We start from the raw sequence: 22,027 nt of genomic DNA on the forward strand, positions 1-22,027 counted from the left end.
ATCAAGTACAGCGTTCTTGGTTTCAGTTGAACAGGATATACAATCATGTAACATAAGGTATTACCATTACTCTGCTGAGCTTTTGATTATTGATCACCGATCCCAGGTTTCGGTCTCAGCCTTTCAGTCATTGGTCACATTAACTATAAACCTATCCCCCCCTTACCCCAAACCCCCTTATCCCTCCCCTCACCCGGTCATGGTTGATTACGTGCATACAAGACTCAGACCATCTTATTATCGGTTACCTCAACTATCTGTGTTATTCTCTACCATATGGGAAATCACGGGTGGACGTGTTATGTCAGCCTCCATCTGAGTGGAACTCAGGGAAAGTGCCTAACTTTCTGAATGACCCTTGTCCGTGGTCAATTGTGTGATCATTAAGTACCAAGCCCTTGCATTTATCTCAAGCTTGTCGTCCCCCCTGACCTTCTTCATTCGTACTAAGTCCGCTGTGGCCCATTCTATCATATCTCTAATCCATTTCTCGGACTTGGGTGCTTCTGGACTCAGCCAGTGAATTGTAATTCGGCACTTTGCCAAGACGAGAGCCAGCTGTATAAATCTCCTAGTGAGTTTCTTATTTTGGGGCATGGGTAATAGCACCACCCCATTAATAGTGGCCGGTATAATCCATCCCGTGGCAGGCTGCAGGGTATCTATAACATCCCCCCAATAGTGGACTAGTCTAGGACAGTCCCATAACATGTGGCTAAAGTGTGCATCCAAGCATCCACATCTAGGGCATGAGTCAGCGTGGTCCTTGTATATTTTATGTAATACACGAGGAGTGAGTTATGTCTGGTGTACCACATTATATTGAGTTAATTTGAAGCGTGCATTAGAACTTATCTGCTTGACCCCTTTATGCACTTTCCGCAATTGTGTGTCCATTAGAGGCTCCCCTATTACATCATGCCACTTCATATGTATTGGAAGGGGAGCAGCCAGGGTGTCCTCCCTTAATGCACAGCACAAGTGAGAGACCAACCTTCTTCCTCCCGCCAAAGTGGTGAACCATCTACAGTGTTATTGTGACGTGTGGTTCCTGTGAGAACGCTGGCCATAGTTTTCAGGCCACCGCCGAGATCTTGGCATACTGCAGGAACTGACCCCTACACAAGTGAAAGGTGTCACCTGCTTCCTCTCGTGTCACGAACCACTGCGCAACATATAGGTCTCCCATCACAAGACATCCTCCCTCTTTCCATTTGTGAACATTCATGGTATGCCCTATCCATTTAAAGGGTGTGACTGCCCACAGCGGAGCCTCTGGGGCATATGGGGTTTTTTCAATTATTTTCCATAGCACTATTCCCCAGACCGATGTAACGTGCTGTATGACATAGGGAAAGGATTCCGACACCCTAGATCCCAAGAAAAAAAGGTCCGGCAGCACTACTCCCTGGTGCGTGCCCGCCAACAATCTCTTCTCCCAATTATCATGCTCATCAAATCAATGCACCGCATACTGCAATTGCGCAGCCATGTAGTAGTAATATAGCCGGGAAACCTCCAGCCCTCCCATCCCCTGCGTCTCTGCAGAGTTCTCAACTTTATCCTCTTCCGTTTGGGCCCCCAAAGTAACTCTATGATCAAGAAATCAAATCAGTCTTGTCCCTGCGCCCAATGGGAACAGTCCAGCTCGAACTGCCAGGCCAGGTCCTCCCTGGACTGGAAACAAGCATCCTAGGACCAGTTTCGGGCTTTCAACCCTCATCAGCCAGGATAGCTTTACTCCAGTGGCATGGAGAGCACGGGACCCACGTCTGGGCATACTCATCCAACTCGGGGTGACAAATGCAAACCGGTCCCAGGATGCTTGTTTCTGGTCCAGGGAGGACCTGGCCTGGCAGTTCGGTCTAGACTGTTCCCATGGGGCACAGGGTCAAGACTGATTTGCATATGGCTGGGTGCAAACTGGGGTGGCATAGTGGGCAAAAGAACAATGGATTTAACCCAAATCTTTTGACTGGGGGAAAATGTTTGGATTGTCAGCATTCCCTCCATCATTTGTTTGCTGTAACACTTTTCGCCCTAAGTGGGATGGGTATGCCCAGACGTGGGACCCTTGCTCACTGTGCCACTGGATTCAAGCTAGCCTGGCTGAAGAAGTGTGACATACCCTGAAACTGGTCCCAGGATGCTTGTTTCCGGTCCAGGGAGGACCTGGCCTGGCAGTTCAGTCTGGACTGTTCCCATGGAGCACAGGGTCAAGACTGATTTGCATATGGCTGGGTCCAAACTGGGGTGGCATAGTGGGCAAAAGAACAATGGATTTAACCCAGATCTTTTGACTGGGGGAGAATGTTTGCATTGTCAGCATTCCGTCCATCATTTGTTTGCTGTAATACTTTTTGCCCTAAGTGGGATGGGTATGCCCAGACGTGGGTCCCTTGCTCACTGTGCCACTGGATTCAAGATAGCCTGGCTGAAGAAGGGTGACATACCCTGAAACCGGTCCCAGGATGCTTGTTATCAGTCCAGGGAGGACCTGGACTAGCAGTTTGGTCTGGACTGTTTCCATGGGGCACAGGGTCAAGACTGATTTGCATATGGCTGGATCCAAACTGGGGTGGCATAGTGGGCAAAAGAACGATGGATTTAACTCAGATCTTTTGACTGGGGGAAAATGTTTGCATTGTCAGCATTCCATCCATATAATGAATCTGCTTTTCACAAAAAGGACAGATCCTAACTGCAACATCCCCCTTAGGCTGGGGCAAGACCCAGAATTCACCCAAGGCGGGGTACTTTTTACCACTGCACCCTTAAATAATATACACTTTTGAGCATGTAATGAATGTCTTACCACCCCTGGCACTGCAAGACTTCAACACAAAACAAACAACACCTTTGAAAAGGGGGTTTGTTAAACAGAATGCAAAGACTCTATCTCATTTAGAATAAAGCGTGGGGTTTATTACATAATACTCCCTAGACAAAGGCTGTCTCAGATGCCAAATGCATAAGATTCAAATATATGTAGCAAACTATAATCTAAATGTATGAATAATACTGGTTAATACTCATTAAATGTATGAATAATACTGATTAATAAACAAGGAGTAACTGATATAAGATAAGACACACCGGACATCCTGCAAGAGATCAGAAAGACAAGACAAGACAAGACAGAGGTATTATCTATTTTGTGCGTATTTACGCGAGGGGAGAGAGGAGGCGGCATCAAGCTTGAAGGTTTTGGCCGGACCATTAATCCCCAGGATCCCTGATGTGGAACGCAGGAAGCGCCAAGAAATTGGGGGCATTAATTTGAGTCTGTGTCCCATACACCTGTATGCGGGACCTCGTGAACTGCAATATCCACAATGCAGTGCTCCTGGGCGGTGCAGCACAACTAAGACACTCACCTGTGGGAGGAGGAGCCGAGAGACTGCTGTAAAGGGAGTGGTCTCTGGAGCCCACGAATTTTCACTTGCTTGTGGGACCGGCACTGATGACGGCCATTCCGGACAGAAACGCGTCTGCCACAGCTTTTCATAGACTACAGGAGTGCATGTACAATAAGCCAAATAAATCCTTCATTTGAGCCCGGAGCATGTGTCCCGCTGATTTCTTCTGGAGGTCAGCCTGGGTGGTTGAGATATATATATATATATATATATTTATATATATCTCTCAAATCGTTTGGCCTAATGAGAAGACGCCACTTAACAGATGGTTGAACTGCTTTAATTGCGTGGAAACAAAGTCAGGTAAGAGGGCACTCCACGCTCCAAAGTACCATGCCCAACTCGTTTCGAGGACTCATGTGCTCTTGATCACGTGCGAAATGCAGGAAAAACAACGTCAATCGGAGGGGGCCATGATAAGCATATCAAGTCCCGCCCATATGGGCGTGTGCCAGACGGCGTTCTGGAACTTGATGTTCCCTTCTTTTTGTTCTCCCAGTGGATGCCGTAGTATGGCCCAATAAAGTGCAGTGTTACCCCAGTGGGTTGGGTGAAGGCTGCCACTTCAATCCTGCTGTGTATACAACTTCACTTGCACTTGCCCATCTCTTCCAACGGTGCTCCGAATCTTCAGAGCACCCGGTCCGCTGCATACACGGCAGGGCGTCTTCGCGACCTAGGCCAGGCCGCAAACACAATAGCTAATCGTTTGGCCTAATGAGAAGACGCCACTTAACAGATGGTTGAACTGCTTTAATTGCGAGGAAACAATGTCAGGTAAGAGGGCACTCCACGCTCCAAAGTACCATGCCCAACGCGTTTCGAGCACTCCTGTGCTCTTGATCACAGGTGAAATGCAGGCAAAACAACAGCAATCGGAGGGGGCCATGATAAGCGTATCAAGTCCCGCCCTAATTACTTGGGTGCTCAAACATATATGATACTTTGTCATAACATCACTAATACCTAGAGTTTTTTTTCTCCATCTGAAAAAATTTAAATTAATCCGAGCGCTTCCTCGCTCAGTTTTACAGTGTGATAGGCCAAATCTGCCAGTTTTCACACAGTGCTCCTGCGCTAACATCCAGTCAGGCTACCCATCCCCGCACACATCAGCGCACATGCGCAAAGCTACCACACTTCTCGCGAGCGAGCGAGCTGATGTCCCATATATTTCTGAGCGAATGCAAGCACAATAACTGTACTGAACGTACTTTGGCCTGCACCAGCAGATAAGGTCAGTGTGTTTCCCATACTTCTGAACTCTTTTTAAAAAACGGAGAAGTTTCGGCCAAGCATAAAACAGACCATGCATGCACGGAACAGAACCTTTACCCCTCTTTTGGATACAGACCAATGAAAACGCAGCCATCAGGATACGCCCTCCCCCAGGCGGCCAGGCACCTTATAGGAGGACACAGGAAACACACCTGTGTTCTCCAATTACCGCTCATTACCTGAACCAATTAACCAATTGAGCTCAGTATATGTAACCCCAGCCTTCCCATCAGTTTCCATCGACGGGGAGACCGAGAGGACGCCTAAGAGAAAGCTGCTGGAAGCACTGAAGATAGACAGTAAGAGTATGCATGATGCTGTATGTGCCATCTGTGTGTATGGGTGCTTTACTCTGCTTGGAGGCCACAATATTTGTAGTTCTACTTGTGAGTCCTTTTTAACAAACCAACAGGTTTTAAATCAGGATGTTGGAATCTTTACCACACATAATTGTGTTTTTAATTCTTGTTTTCAGAAAGTCTCAGTAGGTCCTTCCACCTCTACCCTCCCATGGAGCAAGTAGGCTAGATTATAGGGTAAGGTAAAAAATACAGTCTTTTCTTTGGTTTGCAAGGATACACGTGTACTTATCACGTGTCTCATAGAGACTGAACCACGTGCGCAATAGATATGGCGCTGAATGGATGGTACAGTGTACTTGTTGTATTCATACTCACACTTTGGTGTGTATGCTTCTTTTCTTTTTTGTTTCCCTTTTTCCCTCATTAGGTTACTACACCAAGAGGGGTACTTGTAATTCACAGCCCCTTCATACATTAGTAGCAGGTCCAATTTTCTGACACTAGGTGCCGGGAAGTGGACCTCTAGGTAATAACCTCCCCTTTGGTCCTGAAGAATGCTGCGTACCCTTCGGGGACACTTTAGCAGAAACATGTCGACCCGTTATAACACGGTGAAGGGAGATTAATGTCCCTTATCACCGACCACTTCTTTTAACTACCATACCTTTAATCCCTGAATAAACTCAGGATATGGACAAGGGTAATGGTTTTTAATACACCTTTTTACTCCCCCACGGTCAGCACTTAGATTTAGAAGTGCATCCCTGTCTCCAGGTGTATGCCCGCCCTCTATCAAACCAAGGGCTAGATGTAGGTGACTAAATACCGGTCGGGAACGGTGAAATTCGGTAAATTTCACCGTTACCGACCGGTATTTAGCCATGTGTGATGTAGGTGTTACCGATTGGCTTCGGTAATAAGGAATCGGTAAAAATAAGGGAAACCATTTAACGATTCCCTATTTACCGATTCGGAGAAAAAAAAATACCGAATAGGAAAAAAAAATACCGAATCGGAAAAAAAATACCGAATCGGAAATAAGGAATCGGTAAAAATTCGGTAATGTGATGTACCAAAAATCGGTAATACCGAATTTGTCAAAAATCGGTAAATAAGAATCGGTATTTAACACTAAGTGAAAGCAGGTGGTAATCAGGTGCACTGCATAAAAACAGCCCACAAAATGCATCAGTGTGAACACAATGGCGGCTCTGTACGTGATAGCAAGGCGGCTACGTTTGCGTGCAGCAGGACTGAGGATCTGGAGACGGGAGGAGCGCGTGTACAGAGTGCGAATAACACTGTTCCAACTGACTAAGGCTGAAATCCATGAGCGCTACAGGCTACACCCAAACACCATCTTGGACCTTATACGGGACCTGCACCCACTCCTGGAGCACCAGACACCAAGGGCGCACGCAATACCCACTCATGTACAGGTACTCTGTTGCCTGCACCTCCTGGCATCTGGCAGTTACCAAGGGGTAATAGCTGTGGCAGGTGGAGTTTCACAAAGTTGCCTGTCGCGTTTTTTCAGCAAATTCCTGGATGCCATGTTGCAAAGGATGGCACACTACATCAAATTCCCCAGCACACAGGCAGAACTGCTGAAGACCAAGTTGGACTTTTATCAGAAGGCCCACTTCCCACACGTCATAGGTTGCATTGAAGGAACACATATACCAATTTGCCCCCCTGCTGCGACGGAGTACATCTACCGCAATCGCAAGTCCACACATTGCATCAATGTACAGGTCATATATGATACGAAGAACATAATCACCGTCATTGTTGCAAAGTTTCCAGGGAGCACCCACGATTCATACATATTCAGGAACAGTGGGATATATACCCGTCTCCTTGCAGGAGAATTTGGTGAAGGCTACCTGCTAGGTAAGTACATGTGACACCCCCTGAATTACACAACTGTTGCTGAGGTTGTACGCTGTGTAATACTTACTTACATCTCACACACAGGTGACAGTGCCTATGCAATGCGCGCTTTCATCCTGACTCCGTACCTGCACCCATCCACCCCAAGTGAAAGGAGATACAATGTTGCACATAGATGGACACGCAGTATGGTTGAGCGAACATTTGGACTCCTCAAAAGCTGGTTTCGCTGCCTGCACACAAGTGGAGGTGCACGGCAGTACCAACCCCTGGTGTGTTGCAAAATCATAGCTGTATGTGCCATGCTGCATAACCTTGCCACTAAGAAGGGTACACCTGTTGAAATGTGTGATTCTGAAGAGGAGGCTGAGGATGAGGAAGGTACACAGCCACAGCACAGCACAGCAGGCGGCGCAGCTGCAGCAGATGGGAGACAGAGACGGTCAGAGATCACAAACAATTATTTCTGAGTAAGTGATGCGACAAAGCCAGGTAATGCATTTATGTCAGGGTGTTTAATAGACCTTTCATCAGGCAAATTACCAGCACACCATGACAACAACTATGTGTTCAAGAGGGTTACTTCACCCACTACAGATTTGAATTGTAGGGCCGTGCCTATCTGCGCCCCCGCTCATCAGTGCCGCATCCGGCTTGCACATTGTCCTCAGCAGCACTGTGTCCTGCAGCAGAGCCATGCCTCACACTGCGCCTCCTACTCTGTAGGAAGGGGGGGGTTTCAGTGCTACGAATGCTTGCCCCCTCACTTTCCTCAACGTCCCAGGAACCGGTGGCAGCAATCTGGTTTGTCTGCATGATTTCCACGGCACTGGTGACTGTGACCAGGCCCTGGCTAACCTCACGGCTGCACTTGGCCATCTCCAGTTGCATGGCCACAGATCTTCTACTCAGCACGTGGGTCGCATTACACGGTCTGTTCACAGACTTCGTGAAGCCTGCAATCACCTGCCTGTCTCTCCACCTTGCAGCGCGCTCCCCCTCCATTCTGTCACTTAATTTGTTCACTGCCTCAGATACCTCCTTCAGTCCCTCTGCCATTGTATTGTTGAGGCAGTATATTTCATCCACCTTGCTGTTGTTTGCCACCATCTGCCTCTGAATGGTCCGCATTGTCTTCCCCTGCAGGTGCTGCACTATCAGCTTTTGGCCCTCCAGGCCTGCAAAGACATTTGAGCCTTCAAATTCTGGACTTTGTGACCTCGGGCGTCCTCTACGGACACATGTGCTGCGTTCCCGCATGGGGGACTGCGCCCCAGATGGCTGTGTGTCTACGCCTGGTGATGTATGCTGGACTTCCTGCCTGTCCTCCTCTGTGGCATCAATCTCCGGAAGTGGAGCAACTGTGTAGCCCTTTGACTTTGGAGGTGGTGGTGGTGGAGTAGTTGGTGCAATGGTTTGAGGTGACAGAACTTCCTCATCACTCCTGTTATCCTCCCTAGGAGCATCAGCAGTCTCCTCCTCTAAAGCCTGTGGTGCTGTTCCGCCTGTGGATACAGAATGTATCATTACTCACTTTTCTTGCAGCGAATGTGTGCTAATAAATTTCACAACTGACATCCTTGCGGTCTGACCTCTGCTATCTCATCTATAGATGTGTAACAATTGCCTATACTTATTGGGGAGTGGATATTTTGCTACCCATTGATAGGGACTATATTTCCCATGATGCATTGCACAGCTTACATAAAACATGGCCTGGAGTGGGTTTGTGGCAGGGGGATTGGGGTTAGGGAGGGTAAACAGTATGATGTAATGCAACTTACCTTGTGTGTTGGAAGGTCTACCAGAGCTATCCACATCCCCAATTCCACAGACACTCTCTGGCTGGAGGGTGGATTCTACCAGTTGGTCCAGGGCAGTAGCAGCAGGCGCTGTGGAGCTTCCACCACCTGTTTTTCCAGATTGTTTCTGGCGCTCAGCCATCCTCTCCTTGGCACGTGCTCTCAGGTCGTACCAACGCTTTTTCAAGTCCTCAATTGTCCGTGGTGTGACCCCAATTGCATTGATTTTTTCTTGGATTGCCATCCAATGCCCCTTTTCTGGGACTCAGGCATGTTTAGTGACCTCTTACCAAAGAGCTGGTCATGGTTGTTTACTACTTCCTCAATGAGGACCTCCAAATCATTCTCACTAAATTTGAGTTTTCTTTTTCTCCCAGCTGCAGAATCCTTGCTTTTATTAGATGTGGCCCTGGTGCACTTTGTCTCTGTAAACTAGGTGTTGGCTGTTCTGCTCCTCTGCTGTTGCTGCTGCTCCCAGTCTCTCCAACACCTACTGATTCAGTGCATCTGCATGGGTGTGGCCACTTCCTGGTTGGGAGTCATGTGCTTGTTCTGGATTGGCTGATTCAACAATTCCTGTTTTTTTGAATTACCGATTCTGTATTTACCGAATCGGTGTTACAGAATCGGTATTTTACCGAATTATTACCTACATCGCAAATACCGATTCCTTATTACCGATTCGGTAAAAATCGGTAAAAACAACTCGGTATTTGTGAATTACCTACATTTAGCCCCAAGTTTTTAGAGGGCGAGGACAGCCGATGATGAAGCATGACACTGGGCGGTGTGTGAGGCCAGTCCGTAACTTTTTATGAGATGCCCCCATTGGCAACTCATCTCCCCCTAACGCTGTAGATTCCTTTAGGAACACAATCTAAGGGCAGTCTTCTTTTGTGGATTCATAGTAGAGTGGAGGGTGGCTTGCCCCTTAGCCCCGAGCTTCTGATTCCCACCCTTGGCATCTGCTGAGGTTAGTGTATATGTATTTTAAAACTGCACTCTGGCTGCTGTGGCAGGCCGGGGATATGTTTTAGGGTGCTACTTAAGTAGGTGGCACAATATGTTCTGCAGCCGATGGTAGCATTTCAATTTACAGGCCCTGGGTATATAGTATACCACTCTACAAGGGACTTACAAGTAAGTGAAATATGTCAATTATGTACATGATAATAAAACCATGTTTAAGGGAGTGAGCACAAGCACTTTACCACTGGTTAGCAGTGGTATAGTGCAGAGTCTGAAGACCAACAAAAACAAATTTCAGCACAAATTTGATATAAATTAGCAAAATGTTTGGGGGAATACCACCTTAAGGCTGACAAGTTTAACAAACATACCGTAGTAATTTATTTTACTTACAATATACCTTTTGGGAATCTTGCGAGAGGTCAGTGGCACACAAAGAAATTTACAAAATCACGTTACAAATGTTAAATGACAAAACAAGATAGTAGAATAGCAACTCTGTTTTGGTCATTAAGAAAATCAACTTGAATTGACCAGAAATTACATAATCCTTAATAATACATTATAATACACTGCATTCTAAGACTCTACCCTGTTTCTTAATTTCTGTTTCAGAGTGAATATTGTAGACACGATGGGAAATGAGAAGAAGCAGCAAGATTTATTTTTCTATGAAGAACCCAAGGAAGGTTATCTTTTGAAAGGTTTCATGTGTGGTTCTGTTTCAAGAAATGAAGAATAGGAATGTCACAGTGTGGGTGTGAAAACAGAAAATATATTGTTGGCATAGTTTCATTTTCTCTTGTTTGAAGTTTGATTTTCCTGATGTATTTGATGGTACAGCAGTTAATGCTTTAGGGTATTTGTCACACTTTCTGGCCGCTCTTCGTAAATGCACAGCTAAAGATAAACACTATGGGACCTAATCCAGAAATGCATTTTGTATTACATTTAATAGTATTGCTGTAGTACTACTAAAGTACTAACAATGCTATTCACAAACCTATGAGTGTAAATCTCTACACCAACCTCTCTTATATTTTCTATGGGAAGATCCTCACCATGTAAATTTACTACTTAGGGGCCAATTATGAAGAGTGTCAGATAGCCTCCTTTGTGACACTCATCGCCAGGTTCAATTCCAACCGGCTGATTATGTTACAGCTGGTCCGAATTGAAACCAGCCAGTCATTCTGGCTGGCTTCCGATGGGCTCCAGGAGACCGTCTGCCAGTCAGAGACTAGCCCATAATCCAAATAGAAGGCATTTCCTCTTTCTGGATTACGACGCGCGCTTTTCGGCAGGGTTTCCATGATAGCCTTTCAGCCATGGAAACCTTGTCGGAAAGCATGTTTGGGGGCTCCTGGCAGGGCCCCTTCTGTTTTCGGCCTCCAGTTGGGGGCAGAGGGGGCGCCATAGGTGACCCCCTTTTGATCCCTGCACCTTGTGGCAGGCACCTTGGGGTGCCTGCCACAGGGTGCAGGGATGAACGACTCCCATTCCTCTATGGGAACTTGTGGTAACATGAGCTTCTATAGAGGAATGGGAGTATGCGACCACACAATGTGCATTCCCATCGTGATTAAGAGATCGGGACCACACGTCCGACACAAAATAAGCCCCTAAGTAGTAAATGTGGGGGGCCTGGAGGAATGACTTGAAAAAAAGGGGCATACTTACAACTAAATTGGAAGGGTTTCAGGAGGCTTAAGGAGGGATATAGGCAGGGCTAGGTAGGGGTTTAAGGAGGGACAAAAATTCACCCACAAAAGAGTAAGCCCGTTGATATTCGAAAAATGCACTTCTAAAGTTACTAGAGCTAGAAAGGGATCCAAAATAGCAATAAACTGCTTCAGTTTAAGGCTTAAGACCAGTACTACACGTGGCCAACCACTGATACTGCAAGACTGTTCCATAGAAAATGAAACTAAAATTGAAATGAATAGTGCTGTAGCATTTTTTCTTTAGTTATACAGTAAAAAATGAATTTAAAATATTAATTAACATAAAAATATTTGTACACATTTTTTGTTGAGTTAAATAAACTTTTTAAATTTTCCATGTACTTTTGTGTAAAGAGGTTCCCCAGTTGGGGGAAAGAGCCCTGTATGGTAAAGTATAGGGAAAAGTGAAAATGTTTATTAATCTTGAAAAAAGTTAGTAAAACTATTTTTTAGTTAAAGATTGATGTAAATTAATTTCCTATAGGGTTTATTTCAAGTCCCTACCTCTATTATTTCCTATGAGAAGATGTTGCAGTATGATTGGTTGGCCATGTGTGGTGCTGGACTTACTACTGTTTCTTTTTGGCAGTAGTAACTTACACTCATAAATTTGGCTCCGCCTGCTTTTTCAGGGAGTGGAGATGTGTACACCTACATTTTTGATGAACTTTTACACCCGTATTTTGTGAATAGCCAAAAGCGGTAAAGTTACTGATGATAGTAAGAGTAAATTAGACATGTAAATTACAAATGTATTACAAATCACAAATGTAATTTACCTGTGTGAATAGCTGATTGCAAGATGTAGTTTTGTTTTAACAATACTTCAAATGTAGTGTAGCCCTGGCTTGATTATTTTTCAACTTATATCCTCTCTCGCCTCATGAAATATGACTTTAGTTTAGCTCTGACCTGTACAGGATGGAGAATGCATTCTGGTCCGCACTGTTAAATGTATGCAGGAACATATAACATTAAGCATCATTGTATATACCTTGTCCCCCCACCTGCAATGGCCATCTGATGGGGCATTATTCTCCAGGAATTGTGCGTTTTGAGGATCACTCACTCTTGTTGAACAATGCATATATTCTAAAGCAAGACTGCCCTATTCCTTGATGGAGACAGCCAACATAGCTATACCATTAGATGGTGCAAGATACTGGAGCTGTTGTGTTTTGTCTTCCCTTGGAGGATTTTTTAAAGTTAGAGAGGCCCATATAAAATGTGTGAACCTGGCCATGCAAAAACCTCTTACATGCTGGACCACCTAATTACCTGGGTCCAGGAAATTCTATGTAAAATTCTCACTCAAGCAGAATACACATTTGTACTCAACAGGCACAGTAGCCCACTTTACCTCACTTGTCTCAGCAGTTCATTAGCTCTCTGATTCTATCTACAAGCCACAGATTTCCAGAAACACATGTAAAGATATACATCTCTTTCTTTCAGGGAACACTTAAATCATCCGTATATCTAGTGGTGCACATGCATACATTCATACATGTGAGCTAGTGTTACAGGCTTGCTTTTTTATCAAAGGCAGCAGCACCTCTTCCCTCCCTAGGAGTTTTAGCCCACAATTGTCTTACACTCACTCTGGGCATGACAAACAATCCACACTGAGGTGAAATAGCAACATATAGCCTGGTTTAAGCTGCTTCCTTCCTGATTCCCCTGGAGGTCAGTGTGAAATGTGAACTTTTCCTTGAATGTCTTAACTGAGAAATCTTTTGGAATGAGAATCAATATTGGGGCATGCTTGTGCTAGTTTTGTCTCCCACAGAAACCATAAGTTAATTGACCCTCCAGTTTGCAGCCATGTTATTGTGTTATGGCCTGCGGGCATTTAATAGCCGTTCTCCATCAGATTGTTGCCCTGATTGAACTTTTAGGAGCAGTAAATGCATGCATAATATAAACTGTGTATTGCTGAATCTTCGTATGTGGCATTCCATGGTTGCTATTCTGGAGTCTGCGAGGGTGGACATTGACTATGAGCCAGAGGTTCTGACACTGAAAACATATTTAATTATGGATCTGGCTGTGCCTCCATGTGTGCGGCGTCTATTCCTGTAGCCAGTAATAGAAAGAATGTGAAATGGCTGTAAATTGATTCTTGTAAAGGATAGATATGATACTCTAATACCAGCGCTTCCTTCTGTTAGCAATTCAAATATTTCTGTTTCTTTCATAACAAAAATTCATGCTTTATTGTTTGGCACCCGAAACATTTTGCACAGGGCATCAAAGCCACCATGCCCAATAAATCCATAAAACACATGGGCGATATAATAGCGATTGTATGGTGGCTCAGAATGTGCTAATTTCAGCAATTAAAAATGGGGAGAAAGGCTTAATAACAGAATTGCATTAAGAACATCCTTAAATGTTGTAGGAACACCTCGGATAATAAAATCTGATAGGATCTCTCAAAAGCAGCTGAAGCTAATAATAACAAAACTTGTTGACATATAGTAACACAGCGATGACGAAGTGAATACATAAGGCCTGAAATCCACATTCAACAATGTGAATGGGTTTCATATTTTGTGTATTTCTATACTGACCAACGCCAACCTAAAACTGATGACGTTATTTGTCAATCCTCAATTAGCTCTGAGAGGTTTTCCCTAGATCACAGTTATCCAATTCACTTTTCCTTAGAAGATACCATGAGGCTATTCTAGTCCAAATACTAGGGAAAGCTCCAGTGCTAGATAACATACCTTGTGACTGCAGAACCCCACATTTATGGCCCCTTGTTTATTGCTATATTGGCCAGCGAGCAGGTACCTGAATCATTGAAGGAGGTTGAGATAATCCTCATCTATAAGTGCCCCTGAAGTTTACTGTGGAATCACCACCAAATTAGTTATATTGACAACATTCAAAACATTTTTAGCAGACGCGTTTTGGACAAGACGAACATTTGGATTATTGACAGCAATGTCTTAATCTCAAATCACCTTCAGGCTGGTTTCAGACCTAAAACCAGACCTGTAGACCAGGATTTTTTCTTCCTCCTGATTAAATGAAAAATAGTGTGTATATCAAGCAAAGCCATATGTTGCATTAATTGATTTGTATACTGCTTTTAAGCTTGTTCCAAGATCGAAGCTTTGGGAGGTGTTTACTGTGATGCCTTACTGCGAGATAATTCAAATAATAAAGCAACAGTAGGCAAATAATTTCTCCCAGGTACACTGGGGTAGAAATGGGGAGCTCATAGAAAAAAATCAACATTGACAGGGGAGTACACCAGGGTTTTGGTCTGGACCAACCATTTTTTTGCTCTTTGTTAATGGGTGGTTCAATGTTTTTTAGACTGGGAAAATGACTCTCACCCAAATGATGACAAGGTCCTAATGTCTAAAACTCCAAGGTACCTCCGAGTCCTACTGAATAGGTTTTGGTTGTTTTGTTTAATCCATTGAGATACATATGAAATACACTGCTATAGAGAGAGTTGCTGAGTTTGATTATTTGTTTATCGGATTAACTCAGACTTGATCGGCGCAAATTAATAAAAGTCAAAGTCTGCTGAATCACAGGCCAGCTACCATCCTCAAGTTTGCAAAGCGATTGCCCTTTTATCTTAAATTGCCTGCAGTTGATGTCTATAGGGCTCAAGCTTTTATTGCTGCACCTTATAGGTCAGAGTTTTGGGGACATTGTAAGGTAAAAACCTTTAGAAAGGGAGAAACCCGCATTATTAGATCACTCCTGAAACTCCCATTAAGTACCCCATTGCTTACTTTACTGCTGGATCTTGATTTAATATTTATTAGTCATATAGCAAACATAAAAACATCCTGGATTGGGTACCCATATAGTTAACCCTAAATCACAGCCATATAGGATGCACTACAAGATGTCAAGCGGAGACCTGCTTATTCTTGCATTCCTTGGATAATCTATGTTAGATCATGGTTGGGCATATTTGGGCTAAGGGAATATTGGGCGTATTCTCTATTAATCCCCTCTACTGCTCCCAAGATTATAAAGTATAGGTAACGGGAATGTCCCTCAGTAACATCCCTTTAACTGGGAGCTTATTTCATTACTTTTTAACAAGCAAATCTGAAACCGAATTCAAGGAGTTTTTGTGTAATATTAACCCCCTTTGATTAGGACCTTATATATAAAATAAAGATTGGGCACCCTCCCACTTGCCAGGTTTACTTGCTCCTTGTTTAACGGTAAGTCTGAAACATTCCACTGCCCTGTATGTAACTACACAAAAGAAAATGAGGAGCATCTTCTGTTCTTTGCGGAGCTTATCGTTCCCCGAGTTGTGATGGTCAAGGGTATGGAAAATGCACAGTGTACTTGTTGGTATGTTTTCTATTAGCTAAATATTGTTCAGATCCAAAGGTATAATAAAATAAAATCAAGGATTTTCATTGTAACCAGGGGTAAGTAACCTTTCAGTAAATTTCAATAGTGAGAGAAAGTGATTTTGAAGAAAACTGAGTGGCAATGGAAAATCATCTGATTCACGAAAGAAGTGGTAAAGCCTATGTTGAAGGATTCTCTGTGAGGGGAGTTTGTCACTGATTCTTATTCACCATACTATCCTTATGATATTAGCTGTTCTATTGGTAGATTCTTCATTTCGGAAAATCCTTTCACACAGGATTTCTCATTACCAACCCACTTTAGATCAATCAATCAATCAATCAAATCAATCATAACACTTGTATAGCGCACTACTCACCCGGAAGTGTCTCAAGGCGCTTGGGGGAAGGGGTCCGCTACTGCTCGAACAGCCAGGTCTTGAGTTGTCTCCTGAAGGCGAGGTGGTCCTGGGTCAGCCGAAGGTGGATGGGGAGGGAGTTCCATGTCTTGGCCGCCAGGTAGGAGAAGGATCTGCCTCCGGCGGTGGCTCTTCGGATGCGTGGTACGGCGGCAAAGGCGAGGCTAGTAGACCGTAGCTGGCGGGTGGGCGTGTAGAAGGTCAGGCGGTCGTTGAGGTGCTTGGGGCCCAGGTCGTGGAGAGACTTGTGTGCGTGGGTGAGGAGCCTGAACGTGATCCTCTTGTTGACGGGGAGCCAGTGCAGGTCCTTCAGGTGGCCGGAGATGTGGCTGCATCGGGGGATGTCCAGGATGAGTCGGGCGGAGGCGTTCTGGATGCGTTGGAGTCTATTCTGTAGCTTGGCTGTGGTTCCGGCGTAGAGGGTGTTTCCGTAGTCCAGTCGGCTGGTGACGAGGGCCTGGATGACCGTCTTCCTGGTTTCGGTCGGGATCCATCGGAAGATCTTGCGAAGCATGCGAAGGGTGTGGAAGCATGATGAGGAGACGGCGTTGAGTTGTCTGGTCATCGAGAGGGAGGGGTCCAGGATGAAGCCCAGGTTGCGTGCGTGGTCTGTTGGCTTGGGGGCGGTGCCCAGGGCTGGGGGCCACCAGGAGTCGTCCCAGGCGGAGGGCGATGGTCCCAGGATGAGGACTTCCGTCTTCTCTGAGTTCAGTTTCAGGCGGCTGTTCTTCATCCATTCGGCGACGTCTCTCATCCCTTCGTGTAGGCTGGTTCTGGCGGTGTCGGGGTCTCTGGTGAGGGAGAGGATCAGCTGGGTGTCGTCGGCGTAGGAGATGATGTTGAGGTTGTGTTGGCGTGCGATGGCAGCAAGAGGTCTCATGTAGACGTTGAAGAGGGTGGGGCTGAGTGATGATCCTTGCGGGACGCCGCAGATGACTTCGGTGGCCTCGGATCGAAACGGGGGGAGGCGGCCTCTCTGTGTTCTTCCAGCGAGGAATGAGATAAACCACTCCAGTGCCTTCTCTTGGATGCCGATGTTGCTGAGGCGTTGGACTAGGGTGCGGTGGCAGACGGTGTCGAACGCTGCAGACAGGTCCAGGAGGATGAGTGCCGCTGTTTCCCCGTTGTCGAGCAGGGCTCGGATGTCGTCAGTGGCTGCGATGAGGGCGGTCTCGGTGCTGTGGTGGCTCTGAAACCGGACTGAGAGGGGTCGAGGGATCCGTTCGTCTCGAGGAAGGCGGCAAGCTGTCTGTTGGTGATCTTCTCAATGACTTTGGCAGGAAAAGGGAGGAGCGAGATGGGGCGGAAGTTTTTGAGGTCGGTGGGGTCCGCTGTTGGTTTCTTCAGTAGGGCGCTGAGCTCGGCATGCTTCCAGCTCTCCGGGAAGGTGGCGGTGTTGAAGGAGGTGTTGATGACGTCCCGGAGTTGGGGTGTCCTGATTAGACTATCAGGGGAAGTTCAGGTTAGAACAGAATGAGTGTTCTAAGTGAAGAACATGAGACCTGATTTCAATGTCGGACGTAAAGCCATCCAACAGCTTGTCGGAGGCTTTCCACCCGACATCGATGGTTTCCTGCTGACCGCCGTATTACAAACCCCGCAGAGGGGTTTCCGCTGCGCTTCAGTGCCGGAATGACAAATAATCCAATAACGATGGTGGAGCCAGCCTTGGCTCTGCTGTCGGGATTATGAAGGCGGTTTCCACCTGCCCTTTCATGGCAAGTGACTTTGGGAGTCCCTATCAGGGCCCTCTTCCTCCCATGGCCGTCCGCTATGGGGCCTAGAGGGCAAACCTCCCTGCACCGTCTGGCAGGCACTGCACAGTGCCTGCCACATTGTGCAGGGGTGTTTAAAACGTCAATTTTTCAATGGCAGCTTGTGCTGCAAGCCTTTTCCACCCGCAGCACAAGATGCCATTGAAAAAGGGATGTTTCTGACTGCCCATAGGGCAGTCGCATCCAGATTCTGCGGACGGAACCGCCGACTTACAGTCGGATGGTTTCATTTCGCAATGATCCGACCGACATCTTAATAAGGCCCTCAGTAACTATTAATTATTATTTTTAAATTAATTATTTAATTGAATTTTAAATATGTAAATTATGGACTATGTTTTTAGCTAATTATATTGTAGTTGTGGGCTGCTAGCTTTGTAGTGGTCTGGACTGGGAAGTTAATTAAGTAATAATTGATTACCAATTAATTATGTAATTGATTTTAAATATGGAAACTATGGGATACATTTATTTTAGTTATATTTTAGGGGGCTGCTAAGTTTATAGGTATATAGGGTAGCAAGTTAATTAATAATTGATTAACAATTATTCATTAATAGATCATTATTTTCTTAAATAGTAATTATGAAACTGTATTCATTGTTTTTATTTTTTTTAAATACATATATATATTTCATGTTAATTAACAATTGTGATATTAAGAGTTTAATATTTTTTCTACACAAATGGTGTTTCTCTACTCTTGTTTAGACTGCAGTAGAAATAGTAAAATTAACCTATTCACAGTTCAACACTTACTGTTTTGCTGTTTAGAGTGGGAAGAGTAACTATCACCCCTCCGAAATCCAACGTTCTCCCTACTGTTGCACAGACTGGAGTGGAAATAGTACATTTTACCCCTTCAACGCCTAACACTTTCCCTATTGTTGCACTGTTTTTTTTCCTTTGGTAGGAATTTATTTTTTAATTTAAAATAACTAAAATAAATGTGATTTGATTCAATATAGTTTCATTAAGTAAAGTTTTAATTTAAGAGTGCTGTACCTTTTTTATTTTTTGATACATTTAAAGCAAATATAAAAAATATTTTGTAATATTTAATTTTGAGTTAAATAACCTTTTTTATTTTCCCCATACTTTACCATGTAAAGATCACCTCCTGACTTTGGAGTCTCCCTATGGTAAAAGTGTAGGGAAAATGTTAAATTTTCTTTTCTTTCATAGTGAATATCAGTTCTCCACAAATGTTTCTCAGGAATGTCTTTGTACATTTAACTGTAGTCTTTACAATCTGTTTTGCTACTTCAATCACACATTACTTCACATGCCAAACTGCATCAGCCTGTTGTTTCACTGTAGACTGTGGGCATATGTACGAGGGACTTGCGGCATGCTTGGACCACACATTGTGGTACATGCACAAAGCAAAGCTCCAAGTCATATTTAAGAAGCCACACAAAAGCCACTTGGCGCTGCTTTGAATTGCTTCATAAAGACGGAGTAATGCATTGCAGTGCAAATCGCTGTGTTGCATTACTCTGCACAAGGGAGGCATTCCATGGGCATTGCAGTGGGTATTCCCAGCAAATCCCATGGTTAATGACGTATTCCCAGATTTTCCAAATTGCCACGTCCTACACAAAACAATCATGCCTACAACACAGGCACCCTTGCACCATGGTGTAAGGGTGCCTGCGTTGGTACTAGGCTGCCGGAACTGAGTCTGAGCGCAGGGGGAAAGGACAGGAATGTGCCGTATTGGATAAATGCGGTGCAGTCCTGCTCTTTCCTTGTGACGTAGGGTAGCGCAGCAAGGTAACTTGCTGTTCTGCCCTGTGCCACCATTCCAATAAATATGCCCATGCATACTTTTTGTTTTAAATTTCTTTATTGATTTTCAAAAATAATACAGATACAGATCAAAAAGAACCCCCCAAAATAAAAAATAAAAAGGAAACAGCGCATTTTCTATATCGACAATATTACAGGAGATAATGCAACAGCAGGAGCCATCAGCAACCCCATAATAGTAGCATTGCAAACCACAGTAGAGCAAGAACACATGCATTGACAAGTACATACAAGGCCATTACCACAAGGGACCTACAATAAATAATAGCTATCACATGGTGCATACAAAATATCAGTACATAACCCAATACCACTGACATTGAACCCCGAAAACATTGCACCTTCAATTTGAACCAGTATCGTTGACAGTACCAACTTCTCCGCCAGGGCCGCCTGACCATTCCCGAGCCCAGTCAATGAAGGGCCCCCATATTTCTTTAGCCCTAGAGGCAGGCGGCATGAGTACCCAGGACGTAGCTAATTACGTCTGGCCATAGGTGACCTCTCTGATCCAGTTTGCGGTAGTAGGTTTTCTCTTCCTACCCCACAGCTGGGCTATTTGACGCTTGGCGAAGAGCAGCAACAGTGCATGCAGTTTGCGTTTTTTAACGTGTGTGTCTCTCACATAGCCTAACAGAGCCAGTAGCGGGGATGGAGATAGCCACATCTCCAGGATCTGGTTTATGGCCTCAAATATCGCAGACCAATATTCAGTGATGAGCGGACAGGTCCACGTCATGTGTAAAAAGGTGGCGGCGGCTGCCCCGTAACGCCAGCAGCAGTCATCTTCCCTCAAACCCATTCTGTGTAGACTAATGGGTGTCCTGTAATAGCGGTGCAGAAATTTGAAATTAATTAATCTGAGTTTATAGTTGGGTGACAGTTCGATCATCTGGGCACAGCAGTACGACCACTGGTCGTCCGTCAGGGGAGATGGCATCTCGGCATGCCCATGCATACTTTGCAACCATTGACAGCTGTACTCCACATTCCATGTTGATGCACACACTTTAAAATCTCATGTTGTAGTTCCTCAATTGATATCTCTTATTGTTCTCCCCATGTAGAGGGTTTTTTTCTGAGTTGCACCTTCTGCTTTTTTCTGCGCTTTTAAATCTTTCTGACAAAAAAACATTCTCGTACAGTGCCCCATAGTAGCCACCTATAAATATTAAATATATGTGAAGGAAGTTAGGTGAATATAATGAATAAGTAGATACTTTTGTCGAACCACTACTTGGTTAATGGGAATATTGGACATGTCATATCTGTTCTTCATATGTTGATTCCTTCATCTTAATCTGCGATTGGTTAGACATTACGCAGAACCTGGCCTCCTGCCATTCTACGTCTGCACTGCAGAGTCTAGAGGTTCTGCACTCGTCTGTCCTTAACATGTTAGTTGTTCATTTGTGCTTTGGAGCATGAACCTCATTTGTGTAATAACCCCACCACCACTACTGGGGCCTGATAGTCTAGTTACTGTGACACATTAAGATCAAGACCTGAACACAAAGAACCAACCAGTTCTCATATATATATATATATATATATATATATATATTTCACACACTCCTGGTCGTGCTTCCTTAGTTGAAAAACCAGAGTCGGAGCCCAATTGTTTTACGATGCTGTCAGTTTATTGGCAGAGCAAAACCCAACGCGTTTCAAGATCCACCGATCTCTTGCTCACGGGTGGGGCTATGCTGGTACTGACCTTCATTTAAAGAGACATGGTGTTTACAATTTGTGCACGTGTGTATAGACATAAAGGAAATACCACATATGCTCAGTCTGTTCATTGTAAATCACGTTTCATGTAAACAATTATACCACTCCTCACAGATATATGGGAATAAATGGAGAAGCCAAATATTAGACATATTATTCACACTATAAATACAATGGTTATATTCCAAGGACAAATAATCATTTTGCCCAAATAACAAGCGCACTTGCGCAAACCATAATGTCCGGTTCTGTGTTATTATCACACAATTCCCCGATTCTAAATTCGATTATTATTTTGCCCCAGTGGGCTAAAGTTCATCAATTCAATCAATATTGGCTTCCAATGATGCCCATGTGGGCGGTAGTATCTCCCATATCCTGTAAAGGAAAAAAAAAAAAAAGAAAACAGAACTGTAGCAATATTCTAGGATATTTACATTTCAAATTAGTGCAAAAAATTATTTTTGTTAAAAGCAATTTAAAATTTAAACTTCAGATACCAAAGAAGCAGCAGCCTATTCTACATCAAAGAAAAAACCGTACTCTATGTTTGGAGGTGA

General features: G+C 44.5%; 1 protein-coding gene across 7 annotated transcripts in view; it reads left to right on the top strand.

Moving 5' to 3' along the window:
- The window catches only part of CC2D2B (coiled-coil and C2 domain containing 2B), a 1,917,855-nt gene that overhangs the window by 55,095 nt on the left and 1,840,733 nt on the right, over positions 1-22,027 (top strand). For all 7 annotated transcript variants that reach the window (XM_078643430.1, XM_078643434.1, XM_078643435.1 and 4 more), the window contains exon 2: positions 10,279-10,346. In XM_078643430.1, coding sequence (XP_078499556.1) covers positions 10,279-10,346 — 68 coding nt within the window. The remainder of the gene's footprint in view (positions 1-10,278; positions 10,347-22,027) is intronic.

The sequence above is a fragment of the Lissotriton helveticus genome, chromosome 5_1 (assembly GCF_964261635.1).
Source record: "Lissotriton helveticus chromosome 5_1, aLisHel1.1, whole genome shotgun sequence".
NCBI classification, from domain to species: Eukaryota; Metazoa; Chordata; class Amphibia; order Caudata; family Salamandridae; genus Lissotriton; species Lissotriton helveticus.